At 32.0% G+C, this 24,877-nt stretch overlaps 4 protein-coding genes across 5 annotated transcripts; 1 reads left to right on the top strand and 3 right to left on the bottom strand.

Annotated features, from left to right (window-relative positions):
• Positions 1–6,765: 6,765 nt before the first annotated feature.
• LOC123898153 lies at positions 6,766–7,259 on the bottom strand. Its single transcript, XM_045949045.1, has one exon. The coding sequence runs from the start codon at positions 7,171–7,173 to the stop codon at positions 6,997–6,999; it is 177 nt and encodes a 58-aa protein (XP_045805001.1). The 5' UTR covers positions 7,174–7,259; the 3' UTR covers positions 6,766–6,996.
• Positions 7,260–12,345: 5,086 nt separating this feature from the next.
• Positions 12,346–13,115, top strand: LOC123897339. The gene has a single exon (XM_045947941.1). The coding sequence runs from the start codon at positions 12,409–12,411 to the stop codon at positions 12,889–12,891; it is 483 nt and encodes a 160-aa protein (XP_045803897.1). The 5' UTR covers positions 12,346–12,408; the 3' UTR covers positions 12,892–13,115.
• Positions 13,116–13,204: 89 nt separating this feature from the next.
• Positions 13,205–18,815, bottom strand: LOC123897338 (target of rapamycin complex subunit LST8). Of its 2 annotated transcripts, none has more exons than XM_045947940.1 (11): positions 18,589–18,815; positions 18,288–18,454; positions 17,283–17,384; positions 17,085–17,197; positions 16,918–16,987; positions 16,498–16,575; positions 15,903–16,019; positions 15,723–15,817; positions 14,388–14,467; positions 14,226–14,285; positions 13,205–13,575 (listed from the first exon to the last, which is right to left on the bottom strand). In XM_045947940.1, the coding sequence occupies exons 2-11, from the start codon at positions 18,393–18,395 to the stop codon at positions 13,448–13,450; spliced, it is 951 nt and encodes a 316-aa protein (XP_045803896.1). In that variant the 5' UTR covers positions 18,396–18,454; positions 18,589–18,815; the 3' UTR covers positions 13,205–13,447. The 2 variants fall into 2 exon arrangements, with proteins under 2 accessions (XP_045803896.1, XP_045803895.1); XM_045947939.1 differs by having other exon boundaries at positions 18,288–18,467; positions 18,589–18,763.
• A 2,384-nt stretch (positions 18,816–21,199) lies between these two features.
• LOC123899572 (WAT1-related protein At3g30340-like) lies at positions 21,200–24,840 on the bottom strand. The gene is made up of 6 exons (XM_045950737.1): positions 24,376–24,840; positions 23,966–24,028; positions 23,711–23,827; positions 22,918–23,311; positions 22,379–22,530; positions 21,200–21,729 (listed from the first exon to the last, which is right to left on the bottom strand). Exons 1-6 carry the CDS (start codon positions 24,555–24,557, stop codon positions 21,552–21,554), a joined length of 1,086 nt encoding a protein of 361 aa, XP_045806693.1. The 5' UTR covers positions 24,558–24,840; the 3' UTR covers positions 21,200–21,551.
• Positions 24,841–24,877: the final 37 nt, after the last annotated feature.

Here is a 24,877-nt window from a genome sequence, read left to right as displayed (position 1 = left end):
AATAATTTAAAACAACAACTAATTAGAAAAACAACTAATTAAAAAAACCAAGTAAAAAAAAAAACTAATTAAAAAAACCTCCGGACTATTACTTTTCATGGCTAAATACGTGTTTAGTCATATAAAATGTTTGATGATTACTTGGGGTCCGTTTGATCTACAAAATATAAATACTGGACAGAACAGTACATGACAGTATAAGATAGAACATCACAGAACAAAGTTTACGGTGTTGAACAAATTTTGTCATTGTACGATGTTTGGTGGACAAAAGGTTATTTTGGTATTTTAGATAACTTGTGCAGAAGACAAAAAGTTGTCTCGTGGTTCAATGGAGGACAATAATTTAGGTTTTTGTCCGGTTTCTTAGCCCCCCATTTGTTCTGTCTCAAGAACAGTTTTGATATCAAACACAGGACAACTCTGTCAAGTCCCTGATTTTTTAGCGAATTAAACGCACTAACTAGTATTTTCTAAAATCATAGAGATGACTGGATCAAACTTATATAGAGCAAACATAATTTAAACATGAGAATCTAATTGAAAATTTTGTCTTAGGTCATTGTTTGATCTGAAGGTATTCCTAGAGCTTTGGTTGTGGTTTTATTTAATAGAGGTGATGTTGCCTATCGCGGTCTTATTTGCGTCTCTCTTTCAAATTGACAACAGACTATGGTTCGAAAGGGATATTTTGGCTTGCTATTGTTTCTGCAGGGAGCCATTAGTACTTGGATTGTTCTATCCTAAATTCAATGAAATGCAATTCAGATTTCCTTTAATGGATACTTTAGATTCCTATAATGGACTTCTCACAATGGGAGAGTTTCCTTATGAGAAAGAGACAAAACCATTTAAGGGTAGAGCTTCCTTATGGGAAGGAACCAAAACAATTTAAGGGTAACTCAACTAATCCTAGTTTCTATTATTGCATTGGACCCACATAAATAGGTGTTATCATCAAATCATTATTAATATTATGACAAAAAATATCATTATTATATTAGGACTCATCATTAATTTAAGAAATTCAAGTAATAATTTTCTAGTCCTTTTTATTTTTATAAAAAACAAATGAATCAAATGAGCAATAATACTACTATGAAATAAAAGAATCTTCATTACTCCTATATTAGTAAAAGAAAATCATCATTATATTATCGTCATTATTTAACAATGAAACAATTAATAATTAAAAAAAATTATAATCATCATAATAATAACTGTAAGTAACTCCAGACCAAAAAAATGATAATAATAGTGTTGTGATCGTGGCCATAACTCAGTTAATAGATTGTGTATAAAATGAATGGCCGAGGTTCAAATTCTGGCACACTCATTTATTCGCTTTAAAAAATGAAATTCTAATCACTATACTGTTTAACAAATAAATATAATAATTAATAAAAGAAATTATAAACAATGTTCGAGACACTAGTTAAATATATTGATAATTTAATAAATAAACTTTATTTTGAAACTTGTTTAGCTTTAGTTTAACTTTAAATTTAAAAAGTTATCTTTATAATATTAGATTAGTCTTTAATTTCCTTTTTCGATAAGCTTAAAAAGTATATTAGTTGCAAAATAATTTTACTAATTTGTCTTATTAATGAATAAAAATGCAAGAAAAGTTTCTATACACTTGTTGGTGCATGTACTTCAACTGCAGACTACGGTACAACCACCATCAAAATTCAGGTCACAACTCATATCATTCATTAGTCATTTACGCAACTGGAAAATCATTAACAACTCGTAATATTTACAATGCAAAAACCTCAAATTCACAATAAATATAGAAAATAAAAAAGAAAACAAAAATTTATAAAATTTCTGAAAAAATAAGTCAAATATGCTATAAAAATACCCCCAAAATTTACAAGGTAGGGTAACATGGGACAATGGCACACAAAAAAAAAAAAAAAACTAAATTCAAAGCAAAAGGACAAAATAGGAAAAATCCAGAACTAATGGGGCTGAAATTGAATCCTCCTAGGTTGAGAAGAAACAAACAGAAGACTACGGAAAATGAGTAAACGAACCCGTCGAGGAACAGGTGCGCAGATCGGAAAACCTACTCCACAACCCTTGAAAGCAACACCATGTATTCCTCCATCACCTCCGCCATAATTGCCACCAGTATCATCTTTATCGGGTCGGGTTGAATTTGAATCCAAATAGAAAATAGTAAAATGAAAACGAATCTTATAAAAATCAAATATAATTCACTACTTAAAGTGTGAACTATGTTGTAAACGATGTTTGATAAAATTTTATCATTTTACACACTCGCAAATGAAAGCTCAAGGAATGCATGAGAGACCCAAAGAGCGCGAAAAGAAAAATCATTGTTTTTGTTTTTTAACAATAAGTCCATTAAGAATATATGAAAAATATAATTAAATTAACTTAAACAATGCAGGACTATTAATCTATTATTGTATTGGAGTATTGGACCACGTAAATAGGTGTTATCATCAAATCATTATTACTACCATATTATAATATAATGACTCATGGTGACAACTTGGCTACCCATTTCATAAAATTGGGCTGGCTTGCCCATCCTAAATGTCATAAATATATTGGTTGAGAAAAATGTCACATTAAAATATAAGTAATTTTCAGTTATGGTAATATAACTTTCAATATTTATAAATTCACCCCATAATTAAGAAACAGAGATTCCCGATGTGGTTAGTTTTCCAATGTCAGCCTACTCCTTAAAGCATGATACATATGCATTCCAACAAAATAATAACCGAGTTACCGCAAAAAAATAAAATAATAACTTGTCTAAAATAATAATAACTAATGGATAAAATGTGGTTTTTTTTTACTTAAATGGATAAAATGTGGTTGGCTTGTTCATATTTTGATTATTTTAATTAACTTGCTTCCAAAAACTAATGGTTAGAGTAGAGCTGTCAAAATGGACTAGTTCGAATGAGCCGGTCTGCTAAGCCCGATTTTTTTCCGGGTTCGGGTCTTGAAAATCCTAGCCCGGATTATTTCCGGACTTTTTATTCCGGCCCGATAAAGCCTGGTTAAAATATGGGCTAGCCCGAATGGGCCACGGGCGGCCCGCAAGCCCCAAAAAATTAAAATAAAAAAATAAATTAAAAATAAATATAAATAATTTGTTTTGGATGATTTGAACTTAGTTCGTAATATAAATTATAAAAAATAGGGCAGATAAGTTAAAATAGGACATGCGAAAAACTCGTACGTGGTGGTTGAGTAAAAATAGGGCGCGCTAGAAACTCGTAAGTAGCTATCACAAAAAAAAAAAATAACTCGTAAGTAGCGGATGAGTAAAAATAGGGCACGCAAGAAACTTATAAGTAGTGGATGACAAAATATAAGGCGCGCGAGAAAGTCGTAGGTAGTGGATGAGTAAAAATATGACGCGCAAGAAACTCGTAAGTAGTGGATGAGTAAAAATATAGGGCGCGAGAAATTCATGGGTAGCGGATGAGTAACAATATGGCGCGCGAGAAACTCGTAGGTAGCAGATGAGTAAAATTAGGGCGCGCGAGAAACTCGTAGATAGCGGAGGAGTAAAAATACGGCGCGCGAGAATTATTATTATATATATATCGGATGAGTAAAAATAGGATGCGCGAAAATTATTGATCATATTTATAATGTTGAGTTTGAGCACTAAATGTAAAATAAAAAAATAAACCGGGCGGCCCGAAAGCCCGACAACCCGTACCGGGCCTGGCTCGGGCACTAATTGTGTAGCTCGTTTTTTATCTGTGCTTTTTAGCCCGGCCCGATGAAGCCCGAAGCCCGACGGGGCCGCCCCGAATTTGGCCGGGCCGCCCGTTTTGACAGCTCTAGGTTAGAGCATGATTATTTTTACTATCTTCGGATATGATCAAGGAAGGGAATCTAGATCTTTTGTCCGTACTGTGAAGCGCAGCCGTTCCGGCGAAGAGCAGACGCAACTCTGAGATCTGATAATCGGTGCTCCGCCGCCGTTGATTGGAGATTTATATTTTCTTTATTGGTTGATCAACGGAACTGAGCACCACATACACGAGAATTGCCAAAATAACGATCGAACCCTTAGTGCGACGAACGACACTACTGCCAACACGGCGTATCCACGCACCTAGCCCTTTCGAACATTATGAAGCCGAGGAAGGTCTTGATGAATCTAGATCGTGAGTGGTTTCCAACAAAGCAGCACACATAGATGAACTACCCAAAGTGAATTTAATTTTAATTACAAGGGTGGAACACAAACCAGCAAACAAAGCTTCTTGCTTTGTCAAATAATATCAATTGCAAAACCAGTCAAACTTGTTCACATACTCACCGCTTGGATGAAATCAATTGTTTTGCACTGTTTTGCAATTATGCTTGTCCAGTGGCATCTGTCAGTATACAAACCAGAAATGTGATTCACCACATGGAATTGATGTTCTGAATTCTGAAATTATTTAGATTTGTCGTTCTGATACAAATCACCATTATTGTGTTGCGATAAATTGGTGAATTTCTTTTTGTGACCGTGTATGGTCCAGAGCAAAACAAACCGAAACCGTTGGCGTCTTCCGGAAACAACCCCATAAGGGGTGTAACGATGGTGGCATCGCAAATCCATTCCAAAGTATTAATGTTTAGTATATTATAATTTATATTTTACATCAAACCTATTATTTTAGCGTGTGTTATAATATTAATATTCAATTAAAAAATATAATTTATAATTTGGATATCCAAAAATTTATCCAAATCAAACCGCACAAAATTTGATTGGATCGAATCAGATTTATTTAATTAGCCATTCAAAAGTGAACCAAACCGAGAGTAATTTTGTCTTTGGATCGGATAAATTTTTGCCTCAAAATCGATCTAAACTGAACCGTGAACACCCCTGAATATAAAAATGAAAATCCCTTTTCCTATTGCCGGCTCTCCCAAAATACTCTCTAATTCTTATAGTAGAAAAAAAATTATTTTTTAGATTCATTGAGTGAGTAACTAATGTATTTAAACTATATTGTAGACTAGATAGATATATTAGTTATTCCATGAATCTAATTTTATTTTATTGTTTATAATAAGGACTAGAAGGAGTGTCTAAAATAATGAGGCATAATTATAAAATAATAATAATATAACAATATGAGGCGTATTATAATAAAGAACTAAAAATAATACGAAGAGGCAAGTGATATGTAGACAAATTCGATTTATACTTCATTTTTCAGCATCATTTTTTGGTGAATAATAAGATGAATGGATTGAACTTTGAAGCATATGTATGCATTTTGATTCCCAGGTATGTGTGCTAGTGGATCGGAATAATGATCTGTTTAAAGCTTAATATTGATCGATTTTTCTTGGAAATGATAGCTTACAATTAATGTATTTGGGGTTAATATGCAAATATTTAAAAATGAACAACTTAATGACATTCTAAAAACTTATGCCATTCAATGCTTGACAAGTCAAGTGGGTTGAGTAGCCCATTATCTTGAAATGGGTAGATAAGAATTTGCCATGACTCATTATTATATTATGATGACTCATCACAATAATAATTGTATGTAACAAATAGTATGTGAAGTAATTTCATGGTTTGGACTTTGGTCTATAGTACTAAAAAGGGTCGCGGGTTAAATATGAGAAATCTCCAATTCGCGCTCCGTCTTTTTGTCTTAGATTAGGCACCATCCTTCGCCAAAAGAATCTTACTTAGACTCGGCAACAAGTTAACTTATAGCTTGTAAGTTTTTTTGATTTTATTTTTTTTAATAAGTTAAAAATTCTGTTTAATAACAATTTTTAGAAAAGAGTTTACAATTTATTTTACTAGTTTATAACTTATTTTTTAAACGTTATTTCAAGTAGTTTATAAATTTATAGCTTATCATTTTTTTTTTAATTTTATACTTATCATTTTACTTGAAAAAAAATTAAATATTAATTAAACATATTTTTTTATATCGTTACATATTTATAAGCTAGATCAAACGCTAATTTTACCAAACACAATAAATTCAATCAGATTGCTTATTCGCTTATAAAATAAAAACTAGCTTATAAATTATTCGTTATAAACTAACTTATACTAAACAAAGCTTAAATGTGTTATAAGGACATTCTCCACGTTAAAATACCTAATTGTATAATTATAGATTTAATAATAAAAAAACTAAGAGTCATGCTAAACAGTTTTTCCGAAGCACTTGTTAAACATACAAAAAAAAATTAATATTAAAAAGACAACTTTTTATATTTTTGAGATACTAAATGCACACATTTTGAGACAAAATTTCTATTTTAATACGCTTAACCAATGTTGGGAGACTGTTTAACATTTTCCAAAAACTAATATGTCCATTAAACTTAGCTTGATTGGAACATTGTACTAGTATTATATTCTAACCCCGAAATCCACTTATTCATCATAGGGTGAAATTTTTAACTAGTTGACTAAAAATAAATTAAAATTTAATGTTTAGAAAGTTGAATAAATAAATTACAAAATAACTAATATTTTCTAATTTGTCTTATTAAAAAATAAAAATGCAAGAGAAGTTTCTACACACTTGTTGGTGGTGCATGCACCTAAAGACTACACACACAGTACAACCACCATCAAGATTAAGGACACAACTCCTAATTTAGTATTCTTTCCTTTCTTATATACAAGCAAAAGTTTCTTTTGTTTAGGTTCATGAAATTTGTGATGATGTATCTTGGTTGATTTTACGGACCAAATAAATCTATTTTTCAAATGAACACAGAAAACCAGAGGAGTAATCTGGAGTAATAATATTTACAATGCAAAAAGCTCAAATTCACAATAAATATAGAAAATAAAAAGAGGACAAAATTTCGTAAAATTTCAGAGAAAATAAGTCAAATATGCTAAGAGAAAACTCCAAAATTTACAAGGTAGGGTAACATGGGACAATGGCACACGAAACAAAACCTAAATTGGAAGCAAAAGGACAAAAAAGGAAAAATCGAGAACTAATGGGGCTGAAATTGAATCCTCCTAGGTTGAGAAGAAACAAATGGAAGACTACGGATAATGAGTAAACGAACCCGTCGAGGAACAGGTGCTGATCGGAAAACTTGTTCCACCACCCTTGAAAGTAACGCCGTGTATTCCTCCATCACCTCCGCAACAATCGCCACCAGTATCATATTTTATCGGGTCGGGTTAATTTGAATCCAAATAGAAAATAATAATAATAATAGAATTTATTTGATTAAGAGAGTATTTGTAAATTTATGTTTGGGTTTTGAGTATTTATAGAGAGTAATGGGTGACCGGGGTAACTGGTAACATTTGACAGTTTAGTAAAAGCGGCGCCAGTGTTATTGGAGAGTGAGGAGCCGGTTTCCAGTTTTAGGTTTTTATTTCGGTGTGCTCTCGTGTAGTTGTTTGTTGTTGTGGTTTCTGATCTTATCCTCTTCCATAAAATAATAACTTTTTTTCTTTATTTATTTGCTTTTTTTTTTTATTTTTTATAGAAACTTTATTTATTCATAGGTCTATAATCTGTGGCATTATTTTATGTCATTTTCGTTTTATCGGAACAGAAAGAGATGGTGATGGGAATCATGTGAAGATGATGGCATGGCATGATATTATTGGGAGTTCTTTTTGTTTCTGAATTTGAATCATTGACGGGTGTGCCACATTATTAACTAATGATAATGGCTCATAATCAATTTATTTATATATTTTTTTTAAAAACATGGTATTCGGCCTATGAGTATGACCGAAAGGGGTCTCGTTTAAAGTCAGAGGTTTTTTCCTTGTGACTTAGCCCATCGAAATTGGCACCAGGAGATCAAACCTGATACCTTGAGAGAAACATACTTCAAGGACCAAAGTCAACACCACTAGACGAATCTCAATTGAGTCCATAATCATTTTGTTTCTGAATTTGAATCATCGACGGGTGTGCCACATTATTACAGTAACTAATAATAATGGCTCATAATATAAATTGATTATGTGCCACACTTATGTATGTACGTATTATTCGATTTAATTTGATTGTTAGTGTTTTTTTTTAAGGGTCATGCTAAACAGTGCCCCTGGGCACTTGTTAAGCATACCTAAAAAGGAAATAAAAAATAAAATTTATATTGCAAAGACAACTTTTTGTACTTTTGAGACATTGAATGCACGTATTTCAAGACAAAATTTCTATTTTAACATGCTTAACTAGTAGAGTTGTCAAAAAGGGTCGGGCTATCGGGCCGACCCATTAGCCCTATCATTTTACACGGGCCGGACTTCATAAAAAGGGGGCCGGACCTTATCGGGCCGGGCCTTACCGGTCAGGCTTTTTCATGGGCCGTCATGGGCCGGCCCACAGGCTTTTGGGCCGGCCCCTTAAAGAATTAAAAAAATTATTTAAAAAAATTTTATAATCTTTTTATTTTTATATTTTGGTCCTATTTTTATGCATAAATTCATATATAATTTTTTTTTATTTTTGTTGTTTTATTGTTATTATTTGTGTTTTGTTCCTATCTATAATCTGTTTTATTCATATTTTTAAGCAAATCATCTTTTTATATTTTTTTAAATTTTTTTTGTGCAATTACAATGAAGGATATAAAAATTGGAATATGGTTATTTTAAGCCTATCATCTTTTTATTGTATTTATTTTATATTCTTTCTATATTTTTGTTTTTACTTAAATTACAATGGATGAATGAAAGATATAAAACTTGGAAATTTTTTTTGGTAGTAATAATAATAATATGACAAAAAACTTATTGAATTAGAATGAGATTATTTGTTAGAGATTTGTTTGTCTGTTTGATGAGGGTAAAGAGGAAGATATTGTTGTTTGGGAGATTATGTGAGAAAATATAGGGATACGAATTACATTCTTGAAGATTTAGTTGAGAAACATAACATAAATTTAGTAGAATATGTTTTTTTTTTTAAAAAAAAAGCAATGAAAATTAGTGGGCCGGCCCATCGGGTCATGTAGGCTTTTGCTTATCGGGCCGGGTCATGAAGTTAACAGGCCGGGCTGGGCCGGCCCCTTTATTTGACCGGGCCCCTGCAGGCCGGGTCAGGCCGGACCGGACCGGCCCCTTTGACAGCTCTATTAACCAGTGCCCAGGGACACTGTTTAGCATTTTCTTTTTTTTTTTAAATATTAGTACATGTATTGGTTTCCATGTTTTTCTCTTTTTCTTATTTTATTTTTCTTAAACCAAACAAACCTTAGTGTTATGTTTTATACATCACATTAAAACACATTTTATGTTAAAAATAATTATGAAAATTGTGTGTAAAGACACAATTTATTAAAATATATTAGATTTCATGTAAGTAAAGCTTTTTTTAATTATTAAAATAGTAAATAAATTATAGTGTCTCAAATGGTAGTTATCGAGGACATTAGTGGAGTGGTCGGAGTTCGAACCCCAAATTCTACATTTCTCCACATTCAAATGTGTGAGAGTTTAGCCACTAGGTTACTTGACAAATTTTTTTTATAGTATATAACCAAAAATCATTTGACTGCCGGCAAATAATTCTCTTAAATTGTATAATTGGATATAAATTGTATATTCTTTTATCTAAAAGAATCGAGAAAAATGAGAATTATTACTATTTATGTCTCAATATATAAGCCTTCTTTCATAAAAGCAAATTAATAAAAGTAATCTTTACATTAAATTTTTCAATAATATACTTTTCTTTTCAAAATTATCCTTCAATTATTAAAAAAATAGAAATAATTACTCCCACAGTAAGTATTATAAGCAAATTTGGTCATATGTATTTGGTCCATATTTGATCTTAGGGACTAAATACATCACTTTTCGAATGTACCAAAAAGTCAAATTTACTTATAAAAGGTCAACTACTAGCTTTGGAAGTGGAGAAATAAGTTGCATAAGCCAAATTCAATTGCCCTTGGAAACTTTGGTGTTTTTGAGGGGTCATGTTCAGTAGTATATTAAATTTTAGAATCAAGGAAGTGCATGGCTTCATGAATGAGAAGAGCATGTTAGATACAGACAGAGCTGCAAAATGAGAGATTGAAATGATTGGGTGTGGTGGTGTGTTGAAGGGATGTATAGATGGAAAATGGATAATTGGTTTTGCTAAATATTTGAGTACATTCAATGCTATATGGCTGAACTTCTTTTTTTGGTTTTTACCCTCTGATTCCTAGGGGAAGGGGACCCTAGTAGTCGAGTTCGGGACGAATAGTTTACACCTTGAGCCTTAACATGAGATGCTTTTGCTAGTGTTTTACTAACTTTGATATTTCTTGAATGGACACTCCCCTTAATTGTATACTCCTTTTTCCATTAGTGTGGATATGAGAAAGATTTTGACGAATATTTGAAAGAGTCATGCTCCTTCAAAATTCATTGTTTTCTCTTGGCAACTTCTTCTCGGGAGATTACCCACTAGAGAAAATCTTAATATTAGAGGGGTTTTAGGTAGTGGGATGGAGCCGGTGTGTGTGTGTCGTGTGAGGGAGCAATGGAAGATGAAGAACACTTGTTTATTACGTGTAAGTTTGCAATGAAGATTTGGTATATTATATGATATGTAATTGGCTTGGTTTTGTTCTCGCTCTTCCAAATGACCCTTTCCTTTGGATTCAAATGTTTTGTTCTTTCTCTCCAAACCGGAAAAGAAAGAAAGCGTTGTTAATTTGGCACACAACACTTTTGGGCTATTTGGAAAACTAGAAATAAATTATTTTTTTTTGGTACAAGAAATGATTTTATTTTTAAGTCCAAAGTAATGGTAGAGAAGGAAGTTGTTGATTTAATTAAGAAATGGTCTTTGACAGTTGATTTTGGCCAAGCAAAGGGGTATGCCATTTTTATTTTATGAATGAATAACCAATCCTTTATATTGTATTTTGAGGTGATGCTTGCCTCCGGCATGTTTTTGTTGTTCTTATGGGATGAGTATCCCTTATACTTCAACCCGGCTTGTGGGCAAAGTACTCATCGTACTTTCTTCCATTTGAATAAAAATATTTATCATTAAAAAAAAGAAAATAAAAACTCTTCTTTGTGAGTTTTCTCCTCCCTTGCGTGGTATCACTATCAGCTTTGCATCAAAAGATAATATAATTTATAAAATATAGTTAAGGATAAAAATACATATCAACTAAACAATGTTTTAATATGAGTAAATAAAAATACGGTCTTTACCAAAAAAAAAAAAAATACGGTCATAATTCAACTGAATACTATTACTATATATGGCTTAATTAGTCTATTGGTCCCTTAAAGACATTTTAGGTTTTACAATGGTCCCTTAAAGAAAAAAAATGTCCGGATTGGTCCCTTAAAGAAAAAAATGTCCGGATTGGTCCCTTAAAAACATATATTTTTGCAATATTGATCCTTTCCGTTAAATTTTAACTCCAAATATAACAAAAAATTCCAATGGTTAAAATTTTAAAAGTTAATAAGGTTTTTGGTGGACCACTTACATTTAATGACATCTACAATTCAGTCTACTAAAACTAACGTTTTTTGTAAAAAAATTGACGGAAAGGACCAATTGAGAAATAGATGTGTCTTTAAGGGACCAATCCTGACATTTTTTTCTTTAAGGGACCATTGTGACATCTAAAATATCTTTAAGGGACCAAAAGAGTAATTAAGCCACTATATATTTATATTTTCTCCTTGTATTTAACTATAGTTAGTCTTTAACTAGCTTAGTTAGATTAGAGATAGCCTTGTATATAAGCTACTCCACTGTATAGTTTACATCAGTTTTTGCATTTTATCAAATTGATCAATGAATTCAATTTCTTCCCTTTGTTCTTCTCTGTATACCAAGAAATACCATTCAAAGATCTTTCAAACCAAATTATTATAAAGTATTTACAAATAAAATTTGTTTTTTTTAAGGTAACAAATAAAATTGTTTAACTAACTAAAATATAATATAGTAAGATCACTAAATACAACACATAATATTAAGTTCGTTTGCACACCTACCAAGTAAATATTATGCTAATAAATTTTCAAAATAACAAAATCATAAAAGGCTTTCACAGTGTTTCTGATAAAACAGTTTACTGTACAAATCTCCAAGCACAGCAAAGGCAGTGATTCTTTTCCTTGGAAATGAATGTCCATAAAGAAACATAAGAGTCACAAAAGCATAAGAAATTAACCCATTATGAAGCAATCCTCAATTCCACCTTTAGCTTTTCCTGCTGATATATGAAATACATTGAAGATCCTCTTATTGCCTTACAATGCAAGTCATTCCATTCACTTTATTCACACAGAAGACAACATTAACTAGGTGTCATTCAGCTTTTGTAATATAAATAGACTCACATTGCACCCAATATCCATACACACTTGTGTTAATAAGGGGGAGAGTTTAATTCAAGTACCTCACAAACATGCATTCAGAATCAGTGAAGTCAAGTCATTCTCCCTCTGCTGAAGATGAGAAGCATAAGAACCTAGACAGAGAAATCAGGGAGATGGTATCTGCCATTACTCATCGTGTCACTGATTTTCATAAACCAGGCTCCACCCACCATTTGGACAATGATGATGAACATGGCACTAGAATCATCACCCTTGCAGGAACCAACGAAGGAGCAACTCTGCGGAGCGAATTGGATGATAAATCAGGTAAATATTCTTCTCATGATGAGGCTGAAGCATTGAGTACTTATGTTAACAGCAACTTTCAGGCCATCAACAATTCAATCATGCTTGGTGGTAGTTACCATGCCAATGATCCTGGCGTGCACATGGATATTTCAGATTTCACAGAGCCTCAAAATCACCACAAGGCTGAGAAGCATGGCAAGAAGGAAAAGAAGGATAAGAAGAAAGGGAAAGAAAGTTCAAAAAGTGAACATCATTCAGATTAATAAAGCTCTATAGAGGATCAAAACTATAGATGATGGGGTGCCAAAGAATAAATGCAATCTACACCGTTTTGGGGCTAGAACTTCTCTAACGTTAAACCACTTGTTAATGTATAATTGAAATGACCATGTTTTCCTAATGATTATTTGTTTTATTTTTGTGTTTGTTCTTCATTTGTTTGTGGGTTATTAATCATCAATAGAGGACACAAAAGTTACAATTTCCATGTTAAGAAAGATTGTGTAAAACACCGGCCGTCGAGTTGAGTCAAGCATCCAAGCAACAAAAAATAAAATAATTGCACACACTCACACATAATGTCATGAACATGTGTTGCATTTCAAAATTGGGCATAGCCTTTCAAAAATGATATGCATCATCATGGTATCATGAAATATTAATCCTCATGTTTCGATTCATTATTTAAAAAGATTACTCTAGTTGAGAAACTATCAACAAATATCATTAGAAATATTAATAATGTCTTTCATAGACCAATGAAGCATATTCATATTTACACAAGATGTATCTGATGAAGATAAATAACCATAGTCAGTGTCAAGAAGATGCGGGTTCAGCCCCATCATGGAGGGCACAGCAAATTGTAGCTTTATGATGCCCTTGGTAAATCTTAATATCTTCACCAGTTGACATAGACCAAAGCCTAGCAGTTGAATCAGAGGAAGCTGCAATAATAAAGTGTATTGGGGTAAAAATTTGGTTGAAGCAATAATTGATGACCAATAACAATAATTGTAGTCAGCTGAAATTCACAATTGATAAAGCAGGGACTATTTTGCAAGAGATGAGGAATAAAATATGAAAAGTATAAAATCAGGCAAAAGTAATTTACTTTCAATTACAGCACATTATGCAACTGCAAAATCAGTAGCTATAAAACCAGTCGTAGTTTGATTAGGTCGCTCAATGTCACCCTCACTCGCCACCGCAGTTTCAATTTTTTCAATTTCCATTAAGTGTTTTTTTTCTTCATCCTTTATATTCTTTTAAATACAATTTTGTTCTGATAGATTATAGTAATGATACACAACTTCTGGTGTAGTTATAAAAAACTTATTATAGATAGCTGTTTCTAACTAACTACATGATAAAAGCATTTCTAAACTTATTTTACACTCGTATTATCAAATAATTGCCGAAGTTAGAAAACCACAACAATCACCTAAAAAGTCTAAGTAGTTATACTGATGTGCCGACGAAAGTGTTAAAAACTTCACACAACAGTGTTAAACTTCAAACTGAAACACATATTTATAAAGCCAGTTTCTGGTTGCGTATAAGAAGACAAATACCAAACGAATCACCAAGTTAGTACCTGTAATAAGGTAGGCACCATCCACTGAGAAGACACAGTCCCACACCCAGCGTTGATGACCTGGGAAGTACAACCAACCTCGTTTAAGAACAAAATTTTGGGGAAAGTAGCAGGGACTGGGAATGAAAAGGCACTAGTTTATAACATAATTTCATGAATTACCTATCAAAGTCTTCTCTAGTGTAAATCCATCAACATTCCATATCTTGACAGTATGATCAGACGATGCAGTTGCCAAGTACCTAAAAAATAACACCAAGAAATGTTAACATCTTAAATAAGCTAGAGGTACATTAGTAAGTTAGAGATAGAGCCAGTGAGATTGTCAGTCCTTGAATGACTAAAGCGGTTCCAAACCAGCCAACGCACCATCACTAAATTACCAGAAATGCTTATGCCTAGAGCTACAATCCAGTCAAACAGTTTTAGCTAAATTTTAAAACCCGGGCAGGTTCTCTATTAAATGGTTGATGCTTCCGATTCAAACTCTTTTTTTACAAACTTGCAGTGGCTCAAAGAGAGATGAATATGACTATAGAAACACACAGGAAAAGAATTTTATTTTTGCTCAAAGGCAGCATATTCTCCCAAAGCTTATATTCATAACAGTAACATAGCATGTGACCATGTGTGTACACATCTGAGTGCACACATATGTGCACGTGTATGTTCTTATGCCCAAATTTAAGTTAAACCAAGTAAGTACAAATTTTGTCTGAAGTTTTTCTGTTGCTTGCAATGAACCCAGATACCTTGGCCACTGTTACTCACTATAATAAACTCTATCAAAACTTGTTTTGGTGAAAGAAAAATATGCCATGTAATTTTTGTCCTTTTTAACAAAGGAATCGTCAAGGAAACACTTCTATCTATTATTTATCTAAGGAAAAATAAAAAGTTTTATCATAATTGAACTTCTAGCTTTTGTTCGCTTTTATCTTAACAAAATTTAAACTCTTAAATGATATATCTTTAAATAATATAAATTAAAGACTTAGGGCCCGTTTGGATTAGCTTATTTTTGAGCTTATGCAAACAGCTTATGCAATTTTTATGTATTATAATAAGTTTGTCAAGGTAGTTTATGATAAAATAACTTATAAAAATACAATTTTCACTAGTGTGAACTTATAAAATAGCATAAAACCTAATTCATATTGCATAAGCTCAAAAATAAGCCAATCCAAACGGGCCCTTAATTTTTAATCGCAATTTTTTTTTCTTTCAATTTTGACTTCCGATATTTCGAATGTGGCAAACAGGCCATTATATGTAAATTTTTTACAATTCCACTTTTTGTTTTAATAAACACGGTTGATCGCCTGATTACCCAAAAGCTTAACTACTGACCTGTTTACTTGACCACAACTTTTTCCATTCAAGTGTAATTATCTTGAATATACACAAGTACAAATTGACAACAAAAAGCAACTAAATTTCTGAATTTAATTTGAAAAGAAATAAAATAAATAGACAAAACAAGAAAACACTCATAACCTGTGGGGGTCACAAAACTCGGGGGATAAAAGACATTTGAGGATATAGCCATTGTGAGCTTGCAGCTTATGAAGTGGCTCAAAGTTTGTCATTGTCTGCACAAAATCATATTCCATTGGTAGAAATAAGTAAAAATTGACACGATGTTGAAATTAGTGTGATATTTAAATAAGGCACAACCTGAGTCCCTCGCAACAGGCGCCACACATAACATGTCCCATTATTATTTGCTGCTACTACCAAACTGCCATCCCACATCACTGTTAGAGAGCGTACAGCCGTATCCACCTCTGGCACCTACATTACAATCACAACTTCAAATAATGTTCCATGTACATTTTTTGTCAATAGTGAGAGAAACAAGGGGGACATAATGTGAAGCACCAGTCAACCTTACCCAACAGTTGTCCAGAGGATATAGATAGGAAAAAACATCTATATTTTGCACTATGAGAACCAAGAGTTTACAACTACAAGGCTTATAATTCAAATATTTCATTCTGTTTTTTTTTTTTTTTTGGGGGGGGGGAGTCAAATAGCCTAGTGGCGAGAATTTCACCCTTAAGGTGAATAAGTGGAGCGTCCGGTGTTCGAACTACGGCTCCTGCATATAAAATGCAATGTCCCTACCAACTGAGCTAAACTCACGGGGATAATATTTCATTCTTTCTAAATATTATTATTCTGGATTTATTTATTCTTTGCATAAGAGAATATTTAAAAATCTATTCTAAACTGATATCCATATACGATAAAAAGAGTTCATAACTCATACCAGTTCACAACTGCATGAATTTGCTGTCAAATCCCATACACGGATATTGCCATTTTGATCGCCAGATATTAGTTCAGTCTGTTGAGTGACAAAAAAAACCAGTGAGAACCACGAAGTAAGAACTTATATGAAAAGCAATCTTATGAACTTAATTTTGAGCTATGTCAGAATCCAGATTTAAATACCAAACAATGAACCAATAATTAAATGAATCTCATAAAAGTGACAAGTAATTATAAGAAATTTAATAAAATAATAATAATAGGAACTAAAAGTCATCGTTCTGTAAGGCCAATTCAGCTCTAATTATCGCTTCTGAATTTTTAATAAGAAAAAGCATCTACATTTTGGAATACCGTTTTAATTAAAGTAACCATAAGGGATAGATTCTATAACCACCAACAAATAGTGAAACATAACCTGATTTGGGTGTAACACAACAGTGTTGACTGCTGCGCGACTTTCATATTCCCTTTGGCAACCTGGTGCCCTGCAGTTTGTCATCAAATAAGCAAAGTCTATTTGAAATAAATTTGAGGTCTAAAGTCATAATGTAAAATTGTTATGCAACAAAACATCTACTTCACCTCAAATCCCAGATCTTAACTGTGCCATCCTCCGAACCAGAATACATCCAGTTCCCATCACACTGGAACCCAACTGCCATTACATTACTGGTATGTCCATCATAGCTCATTACCTGCCAAACAATCAGGAACGTAAATTATTCGGAACCAGAAAAGGAACAATTTTACGACGTAAGTGTATCAGTTGAAAATACATACCGGCTGAGGGCTATTTGAGTTAACATCGAACAACCGTATATGAGGATTACCAGCTGCAGCTAGGTAGCGTTTATCAGGGGTTATCTCCAGCCGGTTTACTTGCTATACAAATTAGATACCACAGAATTAGTACCACAATATGTAACCTAAAATCACCAAAAACCATTCTCCATGATAAATTAATATTCAGCAATCACCATCTAACAAAATGCATGTCTAGAAACACCGAAACAGCTAAGCTACGAATTAGTAGCTCATAATAATCACAACTTCAAAACAAACATAAAGGTATAAGGTCTGCTTGGATTAGCTTATTTGAGCTTATCTATTGGCATAAGTTTTGTGACACTGTTTCGGAGAACTTAAGAAAACAGCTTATGAGAATTTTCATTTTTATTTTTTCAACTTATTTTCATAAGTTCTCCAATGTAGCTTATAAAAATAGCTCTTAGGGCCCGTTTGGATTGACTTGTTTTTGAGTTTATGCGAAACAACTTATGCAAATAAATAAGCGTTTATGTATTATTATAAGTATTTCAAGGTAGTTTATGAGAAAACAACTTATAAAGATACAATTTTTGTTAGTGAAAAATTATGAATTAACATAAAAGCGTATTTATTTGCATAAGCTATTTTCATAAGCTCAAAAATAAGCCAAATCCAAACAGGCCCGTAGAATATATAAAAAACAATTTATCTTTTGCTATAAAAATAGATTATCCAAGCGTATACATAAGAGCTTATCATGATAAGCACTTATGCTCTATAAGCTGCAAATAAGCTGTTTATCCAAACAGGTCCTATGTATAACACATTCAACAGCAAAACAAATCAGCTACAAATCTAATTGAAACTTAAAATTTCACATAGTAAGCTGTTTATCCTCAAATTTCACATAGTATAAACCCTAGAAGTATCCCTAAACAAATGCAAACCAAGACTGATTTTTTTCCAATAGTTGCAAAAATTAAATATAAAAAAAGGAACTTTAAGAAGTAATCAAACCGAATCAGGATATTGAATAGTGCGGTAACATCGACCGCTCTTGGCTTCCCAAAATCGAATGGTGTGATCATAGCTAGCAGTAGCAAGTATCACTGTTGGTTGACTCATTCTATAACAAAAAGCTTGTTCTTCTTCTTATTTTTCTTCTACTATCAATATACATTTACCTAACAGAAAACCCTATATAAGCGATTTGATTGATCAGAAGAATCAATTGAAATTGAATTTCAATGGAGTAACAATATCATAATGAAAAGAAAGTGTGATGCAATGATTTTATGAATGAGGAAATGGAAATAACCTAAGTGATGATGAAACAGTGAGAGTAACCGCCGGAGAGAAATCGCGGTCTCTCAGAGTTTCTACTGCCGCCGCTGACGGTGTCAGGAACACGCCGTCAATTCACCAAATTTCATGATCTAAAGCGCACTGTTTTTTTACCTGGGAGGAGGAGTGACTAATTTGATTTTTTAAACTATTTTCTTTATTTGTTCTTTTCTGTTAAAAAAAAAAATGTTTTCTTTAAGTAAAGTTTTTCTTTTTACAAAACCGTTTAAATGAAAAATATATTTCATCCGTCTCAAATTATAAAAGAATTATTTTTATAGTCCTAAATTACAAGGATAAAATTTGTCAGTGACGGTATTCGAAAACTTAGTTCGGTGGATAAGGACATTGCATTATATATATGTAGGGGTCGAGATTCGAACACTGGACACTCTACTTATTCATCTTAAGGGTGAAAATTGTTAGGGACGTGTCCCCATGAGCGTAGTGGATGAATGGCCCACCAAGCCGAACCACCACTCTGATACCACTTGTTAGGAAGTCCAGGGACCTCGAGAGAAACAATGGATCAATGTTCCACGACCACAAGAAATAAAACTTTTCGTTGTATATAGCATAACTCGAAAAACAATACATCAAATTATTATATTTTGTTGTTTTCTGAATAAGTGTAAAAAAAATTTCCTTAAAGAAAAATCAACTTATTAAGAAAAATCAATGTATCTAGCTTAAATATAGGCTAAATACATTGATTTTTCATTGACTCTAAAAAGCAACTTTTCCTTATAAATAAGATCGGAGGGAGTATAATTTGAGACTCAGAAAGTGCATGTTTTGTTTTGAAATAAATTAGATCATACACTATTCCTCCAATCCTCCTATATATTTAAGAAAATGAGCTTTTTATTTTGACCCAGATAAAAATTAAAAATTATAAAGTAAAAGAAATAGAAATACTATAATTTCAGTAATTTAGCATGAAGATAACATAATTGGATATGGATCCTCTCCAACTTATTGTCCGTGCTATTGTCATCTCAAACCATCAACTGTTGGATAAAGAACAAAAGGGATAACTAAAAAGATGAGGAAGTAGAAGATCCAAATTCAATATAAGTGCAAAAACAATGCAGCAAAGAAATCATTAGTTTTACTTTATAAAGTAGAGACAACCCTTATCATATAAGTCGATTTTATAGGCTGGCTTTATATGATTGAATTAGAACCAACCCACACAATTGTATGACTTTATTTTCTCATCGTCTCTCTCCTTCTATCTTCAACTTATTTTCTTTATTGTAGTGGTAATGTAGCTGGAGAGAATCCCATTTAATCTTAATTTATTTTCTCTTTATTGTAATCTCAAAACAAACAAGGAGTAGTAGGTCTCATAATGAGTCTTTTTGTTTGTCTTGCTATGTACGGTCAATTATGGGAGGCCATTCATTTGATGCACAGGGGACAATGTGCTATTACTCACGATATTTGTTTAGTCTGTGTTAAGCAAAACTGATATAGTGACATCCTTCACTCTGATCTTGTGGGGATCTTCTTTTTATGGTGGGGGATCTTCTTGATCATGACCCTTTCTTACTTCTTTAATTGAACCTTGAAAAGTGTATTTTTCTAACTACCAATATTATTTCTTAGGTTTTTTTATCATGAACAAATTTGCAAATATTAAAAAATTTAAAATAATAAGTTTATATTAAAATTTGTGCATTTTATATTAAATGTATAATATTTTTATAAATAATTGTTATTTTCGATAAAAAATTTATTATTTTTAGTTATTTTAACATGTGCAGTATTGCATATGTTAGACAAACCTTTAATTTTTTTATAAGATTGATAATGTTTAATTATGTTGAATTGAATTTCATAATTCACATGCTCAAACAACACTATAAATTATCCACCAATAAAACATGTGTGGGCATTTTAAGGACTAGTTCAATTGATTTAAAAAATTTGAATACCACTATCTTATAATTTGAGTTTGAGTCTAACCCAACTTTAAAAAACTGACTTGTAAGATGAATATTATTCCCACCTATAAATATGTGATCTTCAAATCATCTTTTATCTGATGTGAAACTCATAATAAACTAACACTAATCACCAATTCAATACATTTTTTTTTGGCTCTATCTCTCTTTCATTCATATCATTAACATATCACATGACACTCTTTCTACTTCTTTGTCTCAAAGTGTTTAATGAGTGTACAAAAAACATATTCCTTTAAAACATCATGTTTTTATTACCTTGAGATAAAGAGGAAAAAGGAGTGATGCATATAATAGTCACTAATAAATTAATGATACAATAAGAAGAGATAAAATGAGGTGTTGAGGGTGTTACATGTCATTGTTGATAATTCTGATACATCCTCTCTATATCATCTCTCACATTTTCTTTTCCTCCTTTTCTTTTCTTCTTTTTCCCATCATTTCTAACCATTCTGATAGGAATGGAATGTGTGAGAGGACAATTATTCATCTTTATCTTAGTTTTCTATATACAAGTAGGGTGTAAGCATGATAATGATGGCTCACCAATTATTAAAAGTTAAGTAAAATTACAAAAATTATAATAAATCAATTTAACCCAAAGGAACAATATAGTGAATCATTGAAATTTGAATGGTTAGGAACTAGCCATTTTTTGCTTGCTTTCATTGTTTCACTTATGCCACAATTTTATATCTTTCTTGCTTCACAATTCTTCCATTTTTTTTTTCTTTCCACTAACATTTCATGTATACTAATTAACTTATTTCACTCATTCTCTTTTATTTATTTAAAAATACAAAAAAGTATATACTAGCCTTTAATAGAGAAGCTAGGTTGATTTTTCATATCATATAACATGTTATTTTACACATTTTTTTTGGTGTATCGATCCTTGAAGTAAATACAAACTTAATTGAGCTAATTTCTTAGCATATACATACAAATGCTACTTGTGTAAGTGTTATTGACACCTTGATTCACAAGACACAGTCAAGTGTTGTATTTGAGGTTGTTGTGGCTCTTGTTCCTTGTTTTTTTCAGCTTCCTCTCCTAACTTAATCAAACGATTCTTCATCTCTTTGTTCTTACCCCATAGAAGAATGTATAATCCAATCATCACCAAGATCGATCCCATCACACTACACATTGAAAAAAAATTACATACATTAACATATGTAATATGATTTATAAGGTGACCGAGGTGAAAAAGTTAAAGAGTGAGGTGATAAAGTTGTTTCAATTCAATTCTTTCCTCCGATAAAAAAATAATAAATTAATAATTAATATATTAACATTAGCCTTTAAAAAAAGTACGACAAGTTTGATAACCGTCTCACTCTAACAATGCTGACGACACCCGATTCCCACTGCAGGAGGTCCGGTGTAAAATCTAACCATTTATTTTTAAGTAAAAAAATTAATTACAATGATAATTAAATATAAGAGTGTGATTTGACCGGACACAAAATGTACCGGATCCTCTCTCCACTCTAAGACACTCCGAAGAAGTGAAATCTACCTAAAGTTAGATTAATCTCATTTAATTATTTTGTGTAAATCAGGTATTCTGCGCAATGGTAGAAATTAATCTCTCGAGTTTTGTGGGATTCAAATGTGCGACAAACTCTCTCTAAAAATTTTAACGCCGTTGCAGTTTACATATCCATATTAGAAATTGAAGCTTAATTAAGTTAGAGAGATCTGGTTCATCTTATCTAAACATTCTCGATGATTATTCTCCTATTTAAAAAGGTGGAATAGTAACAAAGAAAAATAAATGTAACTCACTTTCCAAGATAGAGCTGTTCATGTAAGACAGGGATATCAATCATGGCAGCCATTATTTGAACAAAAGGGCTAAATGCTGCAGTAAAGACTGGACCCCTCTTCTTCACACACCATGACATACCAACAAAACACAATCCTGATCCAATTATTCCCTGTAAACACAATATTTTACTTTGTTAACCAACTTTTAATTGATATAAAATAGATTCCATTTAAAAGTTATTGTTCTACTTGTTTTTCCTAGCTTCCATAGTCAATTGGCTTATATCTATAACTTATAATTTATACAAAAATAATTTGACTTTATTTTATCTTTTATTATAAAAATAGTGTATACATAAATGCGTTTATACGATAAACACAGATACTATAAGCTGCAAAATAAGTTATTTATCCCAATAGAGTCTAACTCAAAACAAGAGTCGGACAATTTGGCAAAATTGTGTATCAGGATGCAGGTTCAACGCATATTGAGACTTAAGTCGAACCTTGACCGGAAGCCTTTTTATGTAAATAAATGAAATAGAAAGTGAACTTACAGCATACAAAATTGCAATTATTTGTATATTTCCTCTGAGAACCCATATTGACAAGTTATGGTCAATGAAGAAGCAAATGACAGCAGATTGAATGGCACCAAAGAAGCTCATGATTGCTGTGCTAGAATACTGACATGGATATCTTTTGCTTATTTTAGATTGTAAAATGAACCAAGAAGACCAAAATAGAGTTCCCAAAATCAAAGCTATTACACCAATAGTCCATTTTTCTGATGTTCTAGTAGATGTTAACTTCACTGAAGATTGATGGTGAGAAAAATTAAACAGACCCTTTCCTTTGTAAAGTGTTAACATCAATGCACCAAGTATACAGACCAATGTACCAAGAATCTTGGCTCTTCCACTGTTGCATTTGATGTTCACTGTCTCTAATCTGTAGTAGAAACATGAACCTATATCAGCTCATGGTAGCGTAGTACTCCCTCCGGTCTCATATATACATAAAGATTCTTTTTTCAGATTCATTGAATAATTGACGCATCTAATTCATATTATGAACATATGGACCACAGGACCAGATACATCAGTTATTCAATGAACTTGAAAAATGAACCTTTGCTTATATATGAGACCAGAGAGATACTTTTAAAGTACCGACAAAGAGACAGATACTGGACACAACATTGATATGGACACTGGTACTGATTTTTAAAATGACAATGATGGAATGTAACTACATGTTCGGTGCCTGACACTAACATGTGTCAGACACCAGATACACCTTCAATTAAAAGTGTAAAATGAATAGCGATATATCTTTGATGATTCTTACCCAAATGGCAATGCCAATAGGAAAGTGATCACAGGCACCATGTTGACAAAGGCACAAGCAAATGTAGCAGAAGTATATTGAATCCCTAGGAGGAAGAAGTATTGTGTAACTGATGCTCTATAAAGAAAGTATTCAATAAGTGTCTCACTACAACCATGGTTATAAACACAACAAATAATTGGGAAGTAAACTTAAAGAAAAAGAAAAAGTTCTAGGAAGAAAGATGCAACATAATAATGAGTTTTTGTGACTAACCCAACAATGGCACTGAAGAAGAGGTAGCATAAAATTCGAAATGTGAGCGGCGGTCTACTATTTCTGCAATAAAAATATGATCATAAACAAAATATTTCCAATTTCCTTGAAATATATATACATAGATTTAGTGTGTTTGATTCCACTGCGAAGAATGTCCTATTGATATAATTGAGCTGAAAATCTTCATACCAAATTTAACATCAAGAATAGAAGCATCCTTACATACATCAAATTTACTCAAATAAATTTCATTCAAAGTTTATAAACTCACTAATTCTAGCATACATCTTCAAGATCTAAGAGTAGTAGCTAATTATTTGCTTTACTTTCTTGAGGCTAACATAAACAAAGTGGAATTGAAGAAGAAGAGGAAGAATACTACAGAATGAGGGATTGAAGGTACTTACCTTTCTCTAAAGTAACCGATTGAGCCGACGAAAATAGTAGCAATAGAAAGACGGTATGTAATAAAAACCAAATGGTTCATTCCTTCATCAAGGACTTTCTTGAGAAGAATATTCACAACAGCAAAAGAAACATCAATTGCTATCATTATCATAAAAGGTTTCCATTCTTCACAACTCTTCATTTTTTCACCAATGCAATTCTATTCCACAGAAATGCAATGTTTGCAATTCTACTTAATTGCTATGTAATATAAACTTAAGCTTACTGTTGATTTATATATAACAATATTCCAGAATAAGTGGTACTAAAGCAAGATTAAATTCTTAAGTCACATCAAATACTTTAATATACTATTTATGCTCTAAGCTCTTCCTTTTGCTTTCTTTTGACTGATCCTCTTCAATATAAATAGATTATTCCAGAATCATTTTTAATGGCTTGTACAAAATATTTTAGCTTGATTCATAATCCACTACAACAAAAGTGTGTTTTAGCTTCAAA

Source organism: Trifolium pratense, linkage group LG7 (genome assembly GCF_020283565.1).
Source record: "Trifolium pratense cultivar HEN17-A07 linkage group LG7, ARS_RC_1.1, whole genome shotgun sequence".
NCBI classification, from domain to species: domain Eukaryota; kingdom Viridiplantae; phylum Streptophyta; class Magnoliopsida; order Fabales; family Fabaceae; genus Trifolium; species Trifolium pratense.
The sequence above is the reverse complement of the archived record's forward strand: the minus strand, read 5'-3'. Positions and strand labels throughout refer to the sequence as shown.